This window comes from Manis javanica, chromosome 13 (assembly GCF_040802235.1).
Source record: "Manis javanica isolate MJ-LG chromosome 13, MJ_LKY, whole genome shotgun sequence".
Classification (NCBI taxonomy): Eukaryota; Metazoa; Chordata; class Mammalia; order Pholidota; family Manidae; genus Manis; species Manis javanica.
In genome coordinates, this window is record NC_133168.1 from 85,561,387 (window position 1) to 85,579,147 (window position 17,761).

Genomic DNA, 17,761 nt, shown 5'->3' on the forward strand with positions numbered 1-17,761 from the left:
TCTACCAAGATCCCATCTTTCACTTTGCTTGTCAGGTTATGTCTGCACCCCACTCCCAGAATGCACACTTGAAGGACTTGGCCAGGAGTAGAACAGTGCTGGAAAGAACACATGGTGTTCAGAGACGCATGAGCAGGGCAGGTGGGCAGCCTGAGAAAGAAGGGTGGGAGATGAGGCTGGAGGGTGGACAGGGCCAGATAGGGTGGGTTTTGTGTGCTTGCTGAGCAGTTTAGCCTGCAAAAGTATCCATGGGGCTGTGAGGTAGACGTGTATGGATTCAGATTCATGCTTCAGAAAGTTCTCCCGACCGCAGGACAGAGAATGGGATGGAAGGACAACCTGTTAGGAGACTATCAAAGTTATCTCAAATCAGAGATGCCTGAGTCACACACCTAATGAAGGGCGGAGCCAAAATTTGACCATAGGTGGCCTGACTCTAGAGCCAACACTCTGGAATAGCACTGGCCTGACCATTAGGAGGCATCACCTGTGTTTCTTGATCAACTCTTGCCTCTATCTGCAGAGGACCACTAAGTAGAAAGAACAGAAAGCCCAGCTGCGTGGCTTCTGAGCCAGTGGGAGGTTGAGAGCCCAACAAACTTACTACACAAGACTCATGGCCTTGACCGCCCGAGAGCCAGCTGATTCCACCATGCTCCAGCCACCCAAGGGAGTCCCACTGTTCCTCTTTCCTTGCTCACACAAGTACCTCCAGCTGTCCCTGGGGTTGACTACACTTGCAGTCTCCACTTGTTCACCTCCCATTCTTTCTTCAGTCCACTCTATTCTGTCTTTCACCACCACCATCAACATCATGACTGCTACCACCATCACCTACCACTTCCACCACCTTCCCCACTATTACCATCACCACCACCATCACCTCCACCACCACCGTCACTACTACCATTTCCACCGTTTTCGCTGCCATCATCACCATTACAGCCGCCTTTAGCACCACCAGCACAATCCCTACTATCATCATCACCTGCACCACAAACTATCTTTACCACTACCATCACCACCACCGCCTCCACCATCACCACCACCATCATCCTCATCTCCACCATCACCATCCTTACCACTGGAACTGCTCTTGCTACAAATGCAACCATCTCCTTGCTGCTCTGTCCTATGAGCATTTTTCAGTCTTCATCCAGTCTTACCCTCCATGACCCCATACTCTGCTCATTTGCCCTCGCCTGTCCAGCCACTGCAGCCCTGTCTCCTCTGTTTGCTGCTCCTCCCCTCTATGATTTTGAAATTATTTACTCAGGCCTCTGTTCTCACTCACAATCTCTCCATAAAGGATTTAATCCATTACCATGACTACAATTACCCTCCATGGGCTAGGGGGGAAAGCCCTCTCTTTTGTGAATCTAGACTTCATAAAAATGTATATTGACATCACAGCACCTCAAAATCAACCTCCCCAAAACTTAACTCTACCTCTCCCCAAAAAACTTGCTGTTCCTCCAATGTTCCCTTTCTCTATAGCTCTGTATGGAAGACATTATGTTAATTTTGTTCACTGCTGAATCCCTAGGAAGTAGCATGGACCCTGTCAATAATATTTGTCCTAGTATTTGTTAGAGGAAAGGACTTAGAAGCCTATTGTCCCAAATCCTTCAATTGGTTTGGATTGTCCCAAATAACCAAATAATGTATCACCCTCTACTGGACTTTGAGACTCCAGGTAGATCTGGTGAGTGCCATCTGCCAAGGAGGAAAAAAGTCCTAAGATTTGTGAAAATGATGCCTCCAATAACTTTAGATGCCAACAGAGATACTCTAAATTCTGGTTTATCTGACTTAGAATCACAGGATTATTTAAGGTTTATTTTGACCTTAAAGTCACTTCCTACTCCTCAGACAATGCTCTGTAATTAAAGCGCATTCCTTCCCTAAGGTCAACTGATTCTGTCATTCCAAAGGCCATCAACAAGAGCTAGAAAAACCTACTACCAAAAAAGCGTATGCAAAAAGTGCAGAAATGGTGTGAAAAATAAAGCGAATAAAAAGCAGAACTATGGGTCTCATGATGAAAGAATGGAGGAAGTTTATTCATCTCATAGCAATATCCTAAGTCAGCTGACCCAGGCTACGTGTGTCAAAATCTCATGAGATTTCCTTGAGAAAGGAAAAGTGGTCATCTGAAAGTGCAGAAGAGAGATTCAAGAGCCGGCTGGCAAGGGCTACCTGAATGCAGGAATGCGAGGGCCACTGCTCCTTCTAGGTATGTTTAACCTTGGCAATGACTGCCCCTTAACCTACCACCTATCAGGAGCTACCGACTCCAACAGTCGGCTCTTTTCCTTCTGGACTGAGCGCTCTCTTCCCCTTGGATCATGGCTTGCTTCGTTACCACCCTAATCAATCTGTGCTGTCAAATAGCCCTAACATTTTCCTGATGGTCCAGTCCAACGAGTTCTTCATCTTCTTCTTTACAGGTTTCGTTTCACACTGGTAGCCTCTCCTCCTTGATAACTTCTGTGAACCGGCACTGCCATGGCTTTTTCTCTGCCTCTCTTGCTCTTCTTCCCTCCCCCTCCTTTTTAACTTTTCCCTAAACCAAGAATATTAAGGACAAACAACATTTTTGAGCACTGACCATGCATCTTCTGTTATTAACCCATTTAATCTTCACAGTAGGCCCACGAGGTGGGTACTAATATTATCCCCATTTTACAGATGAAGAAACTGGGTCACAGAGAGATTATGTTACTTGTCCGAGGTCACACAGCTTGTGAATGGATTCTAACTCAAGCCACCTGGCTCCAGGTCTTGGCTCTAAAGCTTCTCCCAAAGGATTCTTCCTCTCTTTTTTCACTCCCTCTCCCTAGAGGAATCTCATAATCCTCTAGCTTTAACCATTCCTCTACACAGATGGTTCCCCAATGTTCATCTGGCTCCAAATCAAATAATAGAAATAGCCTCACTATCGTCCAAAACATTACATTTATTGAGCACCTACTTTAGCCTGTTATCAGCCTAAAATGTCTTGATTTCATTGTCACTCAGCGTCTCCACATTTACAGATGCAAAATAGCATCACAGGTTCTGTATGACCTTTCAAAGGCCCATAATGATTTACTTGCAGGGGCATGTGGTAGACCATAAAGTCTATCAAAATAATTACTTGAAGGAAAATGCCAAGTCTCCTCACCTTTGCAGCCTCTTCCACACTATATATATAAGAACTGTCCAGCAGAATCAAATTTAAATGAGAGAGTGTGCAATTTTTTTGTATATTTATTATACCTCAATAAACCTTTAAAAAATGTAAAAGCTCAAACAAGATGTTTCCTGCTTTGGAGCAACTGGAGGCCGAGTCCTGGACACTTCTGAGATGGACTATTTGTGAATTCCAATTACCCATGGGAACTCTGCCCCCATCATTGGATGGAGCAAGTGCTGTAATGGGAGGAGCACCAGGTGGAGAATTAGAATAGGATTCCAGGGCAAGTAAAATGGTAATAGAGGCAACTAGCATTTGTGGAGCAATTTCTGCCAGACATTGTGCCTAACACATTCCCTCACTTACGTCATTATCCCAACCACAGGAGATAGGCAGTGCTGTCACCATGTTTCATGTAAGGGGATATAAATTAAGTAACTTACTCAAATGTTCACAACTAGTGTCTGAGACACTTGACCTCTGGGGACTTGCTTCCTCATTGACAAAAAGAGTCAGGGGATGATTTCTAAAGTCTCTTAGGACTTTGGGATACTAGCGCACTCATGACTCTTGGGAAACCCTAATTTAAGGCGCATACACCTGTTACTGACTATAGGTTTGGAAGTAGACCCTGAAGACTCACCTCAAGGAAACAGGATGGTCCAGACTGCCTGAGATGTAGAAATTAGGGAGCACTTTTCAGCCACGTTTTACTTGGTGGATCTGTGAGCTATCGTCCTCATTTGGGCAGGTGTAGTGTAAATGTGGCTTCTGCAAATTAAACATTATACAAAACTCAGGCGAAGGGAAATTTAACTTTATTAGGAAATATGCCAGGACCCTGCCATGAAGCAGTTGACAGCCCAACTGAGTATATAATCATTAGACAAACACAAATATTCATAACACTCCATGAACGAAGTTGCGTGAATAACTAATGACAGGGCACAGACCCAGCACCCTCTCTGGGGGAGAGTGGGAGCATGGGAGGATGGACGACAGCCCCCCAAAGATGACAATGTCCCAGTCCCCTGGACCCTGTGAGTTTGTTACCTTACACGTGTAGGGGAGGAAAAAATTCTCCTGTACTGTCTTGGGGTCTCTAACTGGGAATAAGAATTAAAATGATAGAAGACAGATTAATAGGAGAGAAGCATACACATCTAGTTAAACTCTGAAGCGCAGCCTTCACAAGAGAATGAAGATTCAAGGAAGTGACCAGAGCACAAAACTTTTACACCTTTTGGGCAAAGAAATGATAAATCTGTGAAGAAATTACAAGATGAAGGGGCTTGGGCTATGGCCAATAAATTGACCAGGAGATATATGGGAAGGAAAACCAGGGAAGAGAGTGGGTTATTTTGTATTTGTACAGATCCATTTCCAGCCTCTGGCACTAAGGGTGTTCTCGTCCTGGCACACAGAGGCCCCTTTCTTGGGGGAAACTGTACGGTCTGCTTTTAGATAGGAAAAGGGTAGGTCAGAAAGCCCTGCCTGCATCTGCTGTTTCTCAAATGCCTTCAGCTCAAACTAATCAATGTGTCAAAGTGGCATATTTGGGGGGTGGCATGTCCTGAATTCCCTCTCATGGTCAAAGGGACTTTGCAGATATGTATTAAACCAAGGATCTTGCGATGGGGAGAATATCCTGGATTGTACAAGGGAGCCCTATATAATCACAAGGGTCCTTCTGGAAAGGAGACAGGAGACCAGAAAGGAGAGAGGCTGCCATGTTGCAGGCTTTAAAGATAGAGGAAGGGGCCATGAGTCAAGGAATGTGGGCAGCCTCCAAAAGCTGGAAAAAGCAAGGAAATGCTGGGCTCCCCGAGAGCCTCCCAAAGGAATTTCTGTTGTTTTAAGCCATGAACATACTCACAGTTCTGAAGTGCCATGGAAGCTGCCTGACTGGGAGGAAGCCCAAACTACCCCAGACCCTGAGAGTACACGAAGGGGCAGCAATGCCCAGCCAGTACCCAGCTACTCCAGCCCCAACCACCACTGTGTAAGAAACTCCAAACCAGAAGCACCCACGAGACTTCCCCAGATCCCTGAATCGCTAAAACCGCGCGAGAGAATAAAAGGAACACTGTTTTGAGCGAGAGAATAAAAGGAACACTACATTTTGTGTTGGTTTTTAAACAGTAGTGAGTAACTGATGCGCAGCCTTTGGAGAATTTCTTGGGCTCTTTCCTCAGTAGTTTCTTGTGTCTCCCCTCTGCTTCCCGTTCCAGGGCTCTGCCTTCTGCTGCGTGTCTCAGGAGTTGGGGCTCAGAAGACCAAATGTGAGTGTTCAAAGCCCAGCTTTTCTGTAGCCAGAGACCAGGGAGGGCTTAGACCAAGGGTGTGTCTGGGACCACGCATGCCCTCCCACAGGCTGCAGACAAGGGGCTTGTTCTGGGAACAGAATTTGGGCAGGCTTGCTCCTGTAATTCTTTTTAATGATCATTTCATTGAATTTGGGTATCTTTTCATTTATATTTTGTTTTACCATTGTGTGTCTTTAGTAACCACACTGTGCCCAATGTAGAAATAGAACCGTGAATGAAACACACACAGTCTCGTAAATTGAACATTCTAGTGGGGAGAAGCAAAGAATGATGGTAATCATTCCATTCTGACCATAAGTAAGTTAACAAAAAGTTCCCATTTCCCTCAAACCCTGCACAGTTTCCAGATTTCCCCACTAGACCCAAAGCTGGAGATATTTCCTCAGCCCCATTATTTTCATTAATTCATTCCCCACAGGCCTCAGATTAAGATCTTCAGTGTGTCTCTGTTTAAATGAAGTTATCCAAAGGACTATAGAGCTCTCATGCACCCTTATCAGAATGTACCTCCAGTAACACCCTACACATTCAAATTTTTATAATCATAGCTGACACATTATGTGTCAGGCACACCCAACGCATTTCATATGTACTGATTCACTTACTCCTTGCAATAACCCACTTTACAGACCAGGCAATTGAGACACAGAAAGATGAAGACACTTGTGCAAAGACACACAGCTAGTAAGTGGTGGAGACACACTCAGACTCGGGCTCCAGGGTCTTAACCAACTCATTCCCCATGTATAAATTCTGCAGAGGTGTTGAGAATAGCACAATTACATTGCATTGAGATTTTGTGTTAAAATCAACATCAATCTCAGTCCTTTATCAGGACAGGAGTCACACTTTCTGTAACTTGGATTCGGTATCTAATTTTTTATTGCAATCTCATAAAAGGGAATAAGTGCAGGCTTCCTCCATCTTGAGAGACCTGCTCAGAGGCAACGCCAAATGTTAACAGGACTTTTTGACCCCAGTGATGTCTGACCTGCCTCTCTATTCCCCACAGCTCCCTGTCTCCAGTGCCCCTTAAATGCTTCCTGTGTCAATGGCACTTACTGTACCTGCAATCCTGGATACACTTCTGAATCAGGGCAGAAATTCTTCACATTCCCCTTCGAGATATGTAAAGGTAAAGGGGGCTATTTTCAAATCACTCAGAGTGGGGAGTGGATGAGAGGCGACCTAGGGGCTCTGGGGAGTTGAGTTCCCAATAATCTGCAATGCTGGAAACTACTAACTCAGCCTTCACAAAAATGAAATGCTCTCGTGAAGTCATATAGAGGGCTCTTCCAGAAGCTCGCCAGGTCTCAGCTTTCCCCTCTATAGCACAAGGATGTCGATGCTGGCTCCATGAGAGTGCTAAGGGTATTGAATAAGGTAAGGATTGGCAGTACTTCATGAATTATAAAGCATCATACAGATGTGGGTTTTTTTTTAACTTAAGGGGGAGAATATGCATTGAAGTCATAGCAAGGAGAGACTAAAAGCTAGGGCAGAAACATTTCTAATATAAAGTCTTACGATCATCTAAGATGCAAAATGCAGTCTCAATTCAATAACGAAAATGTCCAATCACATGGAAGAATAAACACTCCAGACTTGAGTTAATATTGGTTCTTCCCGTCCCCTCCATCAAGCTCTCTCCTGGTTGGAAGCCTGTAGTCAAGAGTAGGGGGTATAATTGGTTTCTCACCTCTTTGCCCATGAACATTCTACTTTTCTTCACCCAGTCTTGCTAGGATTAGAACCCAGCAGGGAGAAGGAAAGGGGATCAGGGAAGTATCTACTTACCCGGTGCTACTGTTTCTATTGAGCCTCAGTGTTCCTGAAACAGAGCACTTTCTATCATGACAGCCTTTGTGGATTCTTTGAAGAAAATTCTCCTCCCTGCTAATCACTCCCCTGACATTTCCCTGGTAATAGCAAATTCCTCCCTGTGCCTTCCGCATCCTGGAGGAATCCTGCACCTCCTCCTGCTCCTCCCTGGTGGAGTAGGTCCAGTTGGTTCTCCAAGGGGCCGTTTTGGACAGAAACTAAGCAACCCCCTGCCAGAAGTCTCACGCCACGACCCGTGTCTAGTTCTTGGGAAATAGTAACTCACCCTTTGCTCAAGAGACTTAGGATGTGAAGGTGGAATAGATATCTCTTCTTGGTCCCACTGCAAGCCAGTTAATCACCATTTAGATTTTTCGAGGCAAAGTAGGCACCAGTCAACTGGGTCCCCACAAAATGCAGGGGATGTGTAATTTGCTAAACTCCTTAAAATCTCTCTCTCTTGGATTGAGATGAAGAGGAAAACACCTACATACACTTCTCCTCTTGTATGGGAGTGGATGGGCTCACAGCGTAGCATCATCTCTCCAAATAAACTACTACTCCCCGCCGTGGGTCGTATATGTATATGAGTATCTATCTTTGTCTCTCTGACTCTCTATATATGGTACTTACTGATTGTACTCATTCATCAGTTTCTCCATAGCCTTACTTATTTTTATCCTCTAGATCTTTCCTCTGTGTGTGCTTATTGTTTGTTATATTTAATTCCTCCTCTATTCTTATTTATTTTTTGTCTACTAGTTCTCAGGGAAGTAAATTGAATATACAAATTATATTTTGTTTGTTATTGCTTCTTACACTTCTACTTATTGGTTTTTGTATTTGTCTATATTGTTTGGTGCATGCATATTTATGACTGGGATATAATTTTCTTTACAAAATGTGTTAAGCATCAACACATGGTGTCCCACTTCACCATGTGTAGAACTTTAAACCTTAAATTCCAGAGTCTCATATTTAATATAGCACATTTTTTTTTCTTTTAATTCTCCTAGTATCTTTTTGTGCCTCCCTTTATTTTCCACGTTTATTAGCCTCTTGAAAACAGCTGAGCATCATTTTTTAGCCGAATGTTCCAGTTATTTATTGCTGCATATATAACCCCAAATTTATTGACATAAAACAATTTTATGATGTTCATAGGTTCTTTGAACCAGAAATTCAACAAAGCACAGAAGAGATGGCTCTTCTCTGCCCCCATGATATCTGAGGCCTACGCCAAAAGGCTCAAATGACTTGTGATGACTCAAATGGCTGAAGGTTGAAATTATCTGAAGGCACTCTTATGTCTAGTGCCTGGGCTGAGCTGACTCAAACACAGATATAATCTGAAATTGTCAAATGGAGCTCCTATACCAGATTCCTCCGTGTAGCTCAAGCTTCTCACAGTTGATGGCTGAATTATGAGAGGGTATGTTCTGCACAGAACTTCCAGAGAGTTGCATGTTTTTTATGGCCCTATCTCAAATGCCCATAGGGTCATTTCTGCAGTAGTCTTTTGACTGGAGCAGTCACAAGCCCATTCAGACACAAAGGAATAAAACAGTAAACCTATATATCAATGAAAATCACGTCAAATAATTTGGAGGCCATGTTTTAAAACTGCGACACCCTGTCTACTGGCGTCTATTTTAATAGATTTCCATTCATATTTAGTGTATAGTAGTCCATTTGTATTTAGTGTCATGACTGATGTAGTTACTCCCTCCACCTTACTTTACATTTATTTTTAATTTTATGCTATCTTTATTTCTTCATTTGTCTTTTTTGTATTTGTGTTTGGTTGATCAAGTCACTGTTAACTCCATTTTTTCCTGTATTGGGAAGTTCTACTATACTTTTTTTTAATCTCATTAATGGTTACCATCTCTTAATTTCATAATCAAACACATGTTTCTTTCCTATTATTTTAAAAACTCACCATTTATTTCCCTGACAAGGATGCATTTTTTTTCCATATCAAGAAGCTTCGTTTCACACTTGCTTCGCACCCCCAGTAGAGATGAGATCTTTAAAATACTCTTATCTGAGTCCTTTCCTTTCTTCCTCTGCCCTCCCGCTGCCCCCATGAGTATCAGTTTATCTCAGGGTTCCTTGCTCACCCATGCTCCCTCTTCCCTTTCTTCTTCCCCCAAGCTGAGGTTTCTGTGCTTGCTAATTTCATACTTGTTAGAGCAAAGGAAATGTGAGATTATGCAATAATTGAGAGAGAAATTACTTCTGTACCCAATTTGAAGAACACAGGCAAGAAAGCAACAAATTGACTCTTTAATATCAAGAGTCTGTTTTCCACCAATGGGAGATGCTCTTGCAGGTTCCCGTATTTCCCCATGTCCCACGGTGGAGTCCACACCAGGGTTGTGTAGCTACATGAGCTCCAAATGTGAGACCAGGATCCAGGTGGGAATGGTAAGAGAAAAGACCACTGGAGAGGCAGTGAGAGGAGGGGGTGTTGTGCCAGAAGTCCATTGCTACCTCGATAACAGGTAATCAATAAACAGTTGTTGAGTGAATTAATGCATGAATATAATTGAACCCAAAGTGAGTGAGTCTTTGGCCAGGCAATGGGCACCTCCACTGACAATGTACCAGTAGACCAAGATTCTACCCCAGTTCTGATATTAAGCCATTAAACTCACGTTATTTTACAAGGAGGAGAAATGTTTTTGGTTATTTTCCAGATTTCAAGAGCTCATCGCAGTCCTTTAATATGGATTGAGTCCATTTTGGGTTAGTCCAGGAAAACTCCCACAAAAAAGTATGCAGCTTTCAGCCAAAAGTGCAGTTTTCTACAACAAATGTGGTTTCCAATCACATATTCTTAGATTCAAAGTTGTAAGTCAAAGTTCTTGAACTCTGAAGATAAAGCCTTCAGTATTACAAGAAGCTCTTTGCCATTTTTAGCCAGTAGACAAAGCTGAAAACCGAGGTAAAGAACAGATATAGATTTAACTTCAATCTGATGGTAACAAGTGTGTAAATATTTGCTAGCCTTTCATTGTCTTTCTAAATGGAGATGGCTGTCCTCACAGAGCACAAGAGGCAAGACACAAAATTCTCATTAACAGCTGCGAACCAAAATGGACACTCCCGGGTCAGTTGTAATTCCCAGCCAAGGTGAATTTGAATACCTGAAGAATCTAATTTTCTGCCTCCTCAGCCATTTCAGTTATAACGTCCAGCCAAGAGTGATTTAAGAATTTGGAGCTTACACTTTTCTGCTTCCTCTGTGCCAGGGTATCTCTGCCACAGTGATACTGACATTTTGAGTCTGATGATTCTTTGTGGTTGGGAGCCATCCTGTGCACTGTGGGGAGCTGAGTAGCATCCCAGGCCTCCACCCACTGGACGCCAGTCCATCCCCCACTTCAGGTTGTGACCTCACGTGTCTCCAGCCATTGCCGATGCAAAGCCATCCCCAGAACAACACAGCTCGATACCATGACAAGGCCTTCAGACTCTGATCCCCCAACACAGCAAGCAGTCTTGTCAGTGAACATAGATAGTATGTATTCAGACCTCTAGATGCAGTTACCCACCTCACCTGCCCACTTCCCCACCTTGTCATTCTCAGTCCTAAGGGTGACTCCCCTTTATGTCTTCTGCAGAAATCACTTCCTCAGATACAATTAAAGACAAGAAAGAGGTGAGTAGAAGCTGAGAGTGGAATCTAGCCAGGTAACAAATATTTACAAAGCCCCAAATTAGCAAAGGTGGGTGGATACTATATATTGTATATGTACAATATAGTATCTATCAAATGTTGATACACATATATGTATGATGTGGCATATATGTTATGATATGTAGTATACCTTGATTATAATATATAGTACTTATAATAGTTCAATGTTATTTATCTATTATGTTAAATATATACATATATATCACTGTGTATTTATTATTATATTACTATATATCTGTATTATTTATTACTATACCTACTAGTACATTACTATATGTATGTCACTATGTGTATATCATACTGCTTTTATTACTATATATGAGTAGATATTTATTACTTTGTTTATTACTATATATCACTATATACTTCATTATAGAGATGATAGATGGTTGATTGATTGATTGATTGATTGTGTATGTATGTGTAGGGGGAGGTGTGTGTACATGTACTGCCCCCTAAAGACAGGATCTATCCAAGACCAAGAAAGACAGACTAAACAAGACTGTATTAGGGTGCGCTGAGCTGATGTGACAAAGAGACCCGATGGCTTTAACAAGATGGATCTTTATGCCTTTTTGAGTTAACAGTCCAGAGATGAGCAGTCCAGGCTGGCAAAAGGATCAAGAGTACTCACATTCTTTCCATACCACTGCACCACCCCTAGCGTCATGTCTTCAACTGCATGGTCAAAGTTGGGCTGCTGCCATGTTGCATTCTTACCAGGGGGAGGAAGGCAGAGGGATTCCAGAGCATTCGTCTGGAGTGCAGGGTGAAGAGGGGATAGATCTATTCATTATAGGATATGGTGACATTCCAGCTTGAATCCAGAGGCCTGAGGCCCAGGAAAAATCGATGTTTCAGTTCCAGTCTGAAAAAAACAGCAATGTCCCAGCTCAAGGCAGGCAGGCAGGCAGGAAGGAGGATGTTCTTTCTTACTCCTACTTCCTGTTCTATTCAGGCCCTTAACTGATTAGATGAGGCTCATCCACTTCAGAGAGGGCAATTGATTTCACTCCATCTACCTGTTCAAATGCTAATGTCATCCAGACACACACGCACAGACACACCCAAAATGATGTCTGACCAAATATCTGGGTACTCTGTAGCCCAGTCAAGTTGACATGTAAAATTAGCCATCACACTCTCTAAGACTGATTTGCTCACCTGTAAGATGGAGGTAATAATAGCATGCACCTCCTTGGATGGATGGGCAGTTTAGACGAGATAATATAGGTGGAGTTCCTGATCCGAAGTACATGTTCCATCCACATTATCCATTGTTATCTCCAGCAGACTGATGACGTCTGGGTGATATGTCATCACTCCTTAAACAATAACCCCTTGAGGGCAAGAATCAGACCAAGCCCACATTGGGAGTTCAATTAATGTTCATCAAAGTAATGAACAAGTAATTATGTAATCAACTGAAACATTTCATTATAAAATGTCATGCCCAGATTCCTCAAAAAGTTAAACATAGAATTATGTTTATGACACAGCAACTCCACTCCTAGGAATATACCCAAGAACACTGAAAACAGGGACTCAGGTAGATATTTGCACACCTATATTCTTGGGACACACAATTCACAATAGCCAGAACACAGAAACACTGACAAATGTCCATCAGCAGATGAACAGATGAACATGTGGTGTATCCACGCAGTGGAATATTATTCAACCATAAAAAGGCATAAAGTCCTGATTCATGCTACAACATGGATGAATCCTTGAAAACATGCTTACTGAAAGAAGCCAAACACAAGACATCACATAGTTGTACAATTCCATTTATATGAAATGTCCAAAACAGGCAAATCCATAGAGACAAAAATCAGATCAGTGGTTGCCAGTAGGTAGGGAAGGGGAATGGGGAATGACTTCTCATGGGGGCAGGGTTTTATTTTGGGGTAATGAAATGTTTTGGAACTATATAGAGGTGGTGGTTGCACATTGTGAGTGTACTAAAGTGCCAGTGAATTGACTACTTTAAAAGAGTGAATTTTATGTTGTGTGAATTCCCCCTCAATTAAAATATACATTGCCAGAGAAAGGTGCACGTCATCATGTCTGGTGCGAAGCCACTGGATACCGCAATAGCAATTCCGAAGGTCAAATACTTTGGCATCCATTCTGTACAAATGGATTTAAACAAAGATTTCAACTGTCATTTAGCGAGAGATTTTCTATATCAGGCAGGGAGTTGGAAGGCCGCTCCTAAACTAGCAAGCTCAGCTCAGAATTTCCATGAAGATTCAGACTGAAAGAGCAGAAGACCAAAGAGGTTTAGCCTAACCGCGGCTCTGAACTTTCCTCCAGCCCTTTGTAAATATCACTCTGCTTATAAATCTTTGTCGTGACAGCATTTTCCTCTGAAGAGCATTCATTCGGCCCATGAACACTTACTGAGCACCCACATTTTCCAAGGGCAGTTCTAGGCACTGCAAACAAGACAGTGCCCCTATTTAGTATACCCACGAATCCTCTGGGGAGCTTGTTGAAGTGCAGATTTGGATTCAGTACAAGAGTCCGCATTCCTAACCGGCTCCATGCAGTGCTGATGTTGCTGGTCCAAGGACACTTTGAGTACAAGGATGTGGGATCAGCATAAACACAGTCCTTCAGATCATCTATATGTCAGTTTTTAAAACTCCACCTTGGACCTTCATTCTTCTCCAGCCACTCCAGTCTCTGCTGTCCTTCAAAGATAGATTTCTTGATTTAAGAAGGACAGTTAAAGTGCCTTGGAGATGTACCTCTGCTTCACAGTTTCTGATCTTTGGCCCCATTGTCATTTGAGACAGGGTCATGTTTCGCTGTGGGGACTGTCCCCTGCATTATAGGACATTGAGCGGCACCTCTGGCCTCCACTCACTAGATACCAGCAGCACCCTTTGGTGGTGACAATCCAAGTGTCTCTAGACATTACCAAATGTCCCCTAGAGGGTGAAAACCACTGCCAGTTGAGAACCACTGGTTTATTTCTAGCAACCCTACTATTTTCTTGGTAAAAGAAGTTCCTAATAACTAACCCTTATCTAGTGTTTACCAGGTGCAGACACTGTTCAAAAACATAGCATCTCTCAACTCATTTAGTCTCTCCAAAACTCTGCGGGTCCATTACTGCCCCATTCTCAGTGGGGAAACTGAGGCAGGGGTGACAAAGTGATTTTCCCAAGGTAATGCAGTCGGTGAATGGTGGGGTTGGGATTCAAACCAGGTCCTTTGGCTCCAGGACCTGCTTTTTGTGCAAGTACTTCCCAAGGATCTGGAATCTATCAGACTGGACTCTTTTTAATTCTTTCCATCTTCAAAGCTACAAGGGATTGTTGAGGAATTCGAGTCACTTCTCACCAATAAGACTCTATGGGAAATGAGAGAGAAGAGAGAAATTGCATCCAGAGTGACATCTGTTCTCCAGGAGGTGGAACGGAATGTTCTAAAAACTGCCTTGAACTCCCCAGAGCAAAAAATCCAGAAAGTCCAAAATAGTGCTGTAGGTAAGTAGACAGTTCCGCCTGATACACACCAGGGGGCCAGTTACAAGCTGGGGGATGGATTAAGCAATTACAAAAATAAATAAATACACTGCATCTGTCCATTTATATGAAATCTACTGTAGAAAATCCATTTCTATGAAGTTGACTCTAGAAAATGCAAACTAATCTATAGTGACAGGGAGAGATGAAAAGGGGGCATGAGAAAACTTGGGGGAGCTGTTTCTACATATTTTTAAAATAAAAATACCTTTATTATACTTGTGTCACACCTGATTGTGATATAGCCACTGAGGAGGTAATATGTCAATCATCACAGTAAGTCATATAGCTTGACTATAATGTCACTCCACAGTGTAGATGTGTGTCATGTCATCATACTACACACCTTAAATACATACTCTTTTTATTTTAAAAAGAAAATACATAATATGATACCAAAGCAAAACCAAGTATTAAAATGTTCTAATGAGAAAAAAAAATCACATAAACAAAGCTAAATTCAGACCAGCCACATCTTCCCACAACCCAGCCTTCTAATCCTATGCCATGTTTGATAAAGAGACACACATTTGTTCTGTGTGTTATATTTTACACACAGTTTTCATTCACTAGATCATTAACATCTTTCCATGTAAACTGTGTACATCATAATTATCTATAATTATTGTCATGATTGCTATAATTATTGTCTTCAGTGGATTGTAGAGTTATAGTATATATATATATATATAATGTATTCATACTGTATGTTCATTTATTCTATAATTTATTTATTTCCCTATTCTGGGAAATGTGGGTTGTTACCAAATAATGCTGTGATAAGGACAGTTGACATTTTTTTCTGTGAATACTTGTTTGATATTTTTCTTAGAATAAATTCATAGAAGAGGACTCATTAGGTCAAGGGGGGAAATATTCTATAGACTTTGGATGTTTATCACTGTACTGGCCTCCAGAAATGCTGTTTGCTGTGCTTTTTGTTCAGCTCAGGGAGATCAAAGGATTTGTGTATGCCCAACTAACCATTTTGATTTACCAACCTGCATGATGAAATACTTTATGCGCTCCAAAAATAGTAATTTTCTAAAAATTTGAGGTAAAATAAATCCCAGTGCCTATCCTTCCTGGGAAATGGGAATCTGGATGCTGTCGTTCAAAATTAACCAATTTCCAGTTTTTGGGTAATTCTCATCTCTCCTGATTTGGCCAGGTCCCAGTTATTTGATTGGTGACTGGTGTCCCCACTTCAGGGGGTTCCAGCCTTCTCATCTGTAAATGAGGATAATAATAATGCATATAATGCCTTTAGAACTAGAGCTGGTAATTGCTACGATTATTCTATTTTCCACTCTTTATTGTTATAAAATTTTAAATAGTATCATTCTCTTCATATTCCTATCTACTTGACTTGTAGTAGCATCATTCTTTGTGTTATTTTGTCCCTTGCTTTTTTTAAAACCTTTTTTAGCCCGTACCGAAGGAGACCCAGTAAGAGCCCTTTTGCACCCATCACCCAGCTTCAAAAATTTCTAACTTGTGGCCAGTCTCATGCCATTTGCTTTTTAAGCTAAATATTTTCCTAATTCTTATTTCCCAATCATGATTATTCCCTGACTTCGTTTTATTGGAAGCACGGCTCCCTATTCTAGAAACACGCCATCAATTATTGAATCAATTCCTTCTAGTTGAACATTTAGGTCATTTTGTATTTTTCACCATTATCATCTAAACTGCTATGAACTTTCTTGTAGCTAAATCAGCACTCTTCTCCATGACGGTTTTTTGAGAATAAATTCATAGAAAAGGAATTGTTGCTTCAAAGGTAATACACTTGACGGTGGCAGTTAAGAACTTGGATTTCAGGAGTTCAGAATCTTAACTTCAAAATTTCAGTTTCCTCATCTAGATAATGGCCCCTCATGGGGTTATATAACGACAAATTAGGCTCTTAGCCCAGTGCTTGGCACATCCCAGACATTCTGTAAATGTGACCTATTCGTGTGGCTGTGCACATTTTGAAAGCTTACAGTCATGCTAAGCTTTCCTGTTGCTCTCCTCACCAGCTGTTGAAACTCGAGTTGTTACAGACAATTGCTCTGAGGGAGAAAAGATCTTCAACTTGGGCACCCAGATGAACTCAGTGAACATCCAGTGCAATGACGTCGTCCAGGGAAACATACAAGGTACACGTGGGGGCTGCATTCAGGATCCCCAAGGCACACAGAGCAGTATCACTGTGTGAAACATCCTCGGTATTGGATTTGTTACTCTTAAGACTATGTCATTTGAGCCTTCTCCTTTAAAAAAAAAAAGTCCTCTTTCCAAAGTGGAGACTTTCTTTTCTTCAGCATGAAAGAGACCTCTTTGCAATTTGGGGGGTGTTCTTTTCAGGTTTCAGGTTGGGTTCACCCAGAAGCAATCCCTGGAGTGTAAGGAGTTCATCTGGGAGGTGTCCCAGGAAGCTTCTGTAGGGTAAGCCAGGATTCTTCAGAGAAACAGAACCAGTAGTCTGTTTGTGTTTAGAAAGAGGCAGAGACAAAGATTTTGAAGAATGAGCTCATGAGATTGTAGAGGGTAGCAAGTCTAAATTCTAGCCAGCAGGCTGGAGACCCGGGGAAGAGTTGATGTTCTAAGTCCAGTCCAAAGACAGTAGAGACAGAATTCCCACTTTTGCAGGAGCAAGCAGACTTTTTATTAAGGCATTCAACTGGTTAGATGAAGCCCACGCACATGGTGGAGGGTCATCTGCTTTACTCAGTCTAATGATTCAGTTGCTAATCTCATCTAAAAAATAACTTCACAGCCACATCCAGGAGAGTGTTTGACCCAATATCTCGGTACCATGATCTAGCCACATTGACACATAAAATTCATTATCCCAGTAGGGGAGAGAGGAAATGAGATAGGAAAGAGGGTCCAGCCAATGCAGGCATTGTCTGTGAGCAGGTTCCTGCTGGTGATAACTGCATGCTAAATCCCACCGAGTTATCCCATTCCAGGAGAGGAAGCTGGGCTGTTTCTCCACCTGCTCTAATCCATCCCTAGTTGAGGGCCTTTCAAAGGGGGTTAACTTCCAGCCCCTTCCAGTCTGCTTTGTGTAGAGATCAAATACATTCACTTTGGGGAAAGTCCCCAGAGAATCACAGCTGTTTGCCATAGAAGACACGTAATGACTCTACAGCGTCTTACTAACTACGCTGAGAGTGATTACAGTGTGAGAGGGGGGACT

At 42.2% G+C, this 17,761-nt stretch overlaps 1 protein-coding gene across 3 annotated transcripts in view; it reads left to right on the forward strand.

Moving 5' to 3' along the window:
- Nucleotides 1–2,111: 2,111 nt before the first annotated feature.
- ADGRE3 (adhesion G protein-coupled receptor E3) overlaps nucleotides 2,112–17,761 on the forward strand; it is a 38,518-nt gene continuing 22,868 nt past the window's right edge. For all 3 annotated transcript variants that reach the window (XR_012124404.1, XM_037018830.2, XM_037018832.2), the window contains exons 1-6: nucleotides 2,112–2,236; nucleotides 5,410–5,460; nucleotides 6,518–6,640; nucleotides 10,956–10,993; nucleotides 14,349–14,532; nucleotides 16,596–16,715. Coding sequence is in view for 2 of the 3 variants with exons in the window: in XM_037018830.2 (XP_036874725.2) it covers nucleotides 2,212–2,236; nucleotides 5,410–5,460; nucleotides 6,518–6,640; nucleotides 10,956–10,993; nucleotides 14,349–14,532; nucleotides 16,596–16,715 (541 nt within the window). In the remaining variant the exon portion in view is untranslated. The remainder of the gene's footprint in view (nucleotides 2,237–5,409; nucleotides 5,461–6,517; nucleotides 6,641–10,955; nucleotides 10,994–14,348; nucleotides 14,533–16,595; nucleotides 16,716–17,761) is intronic.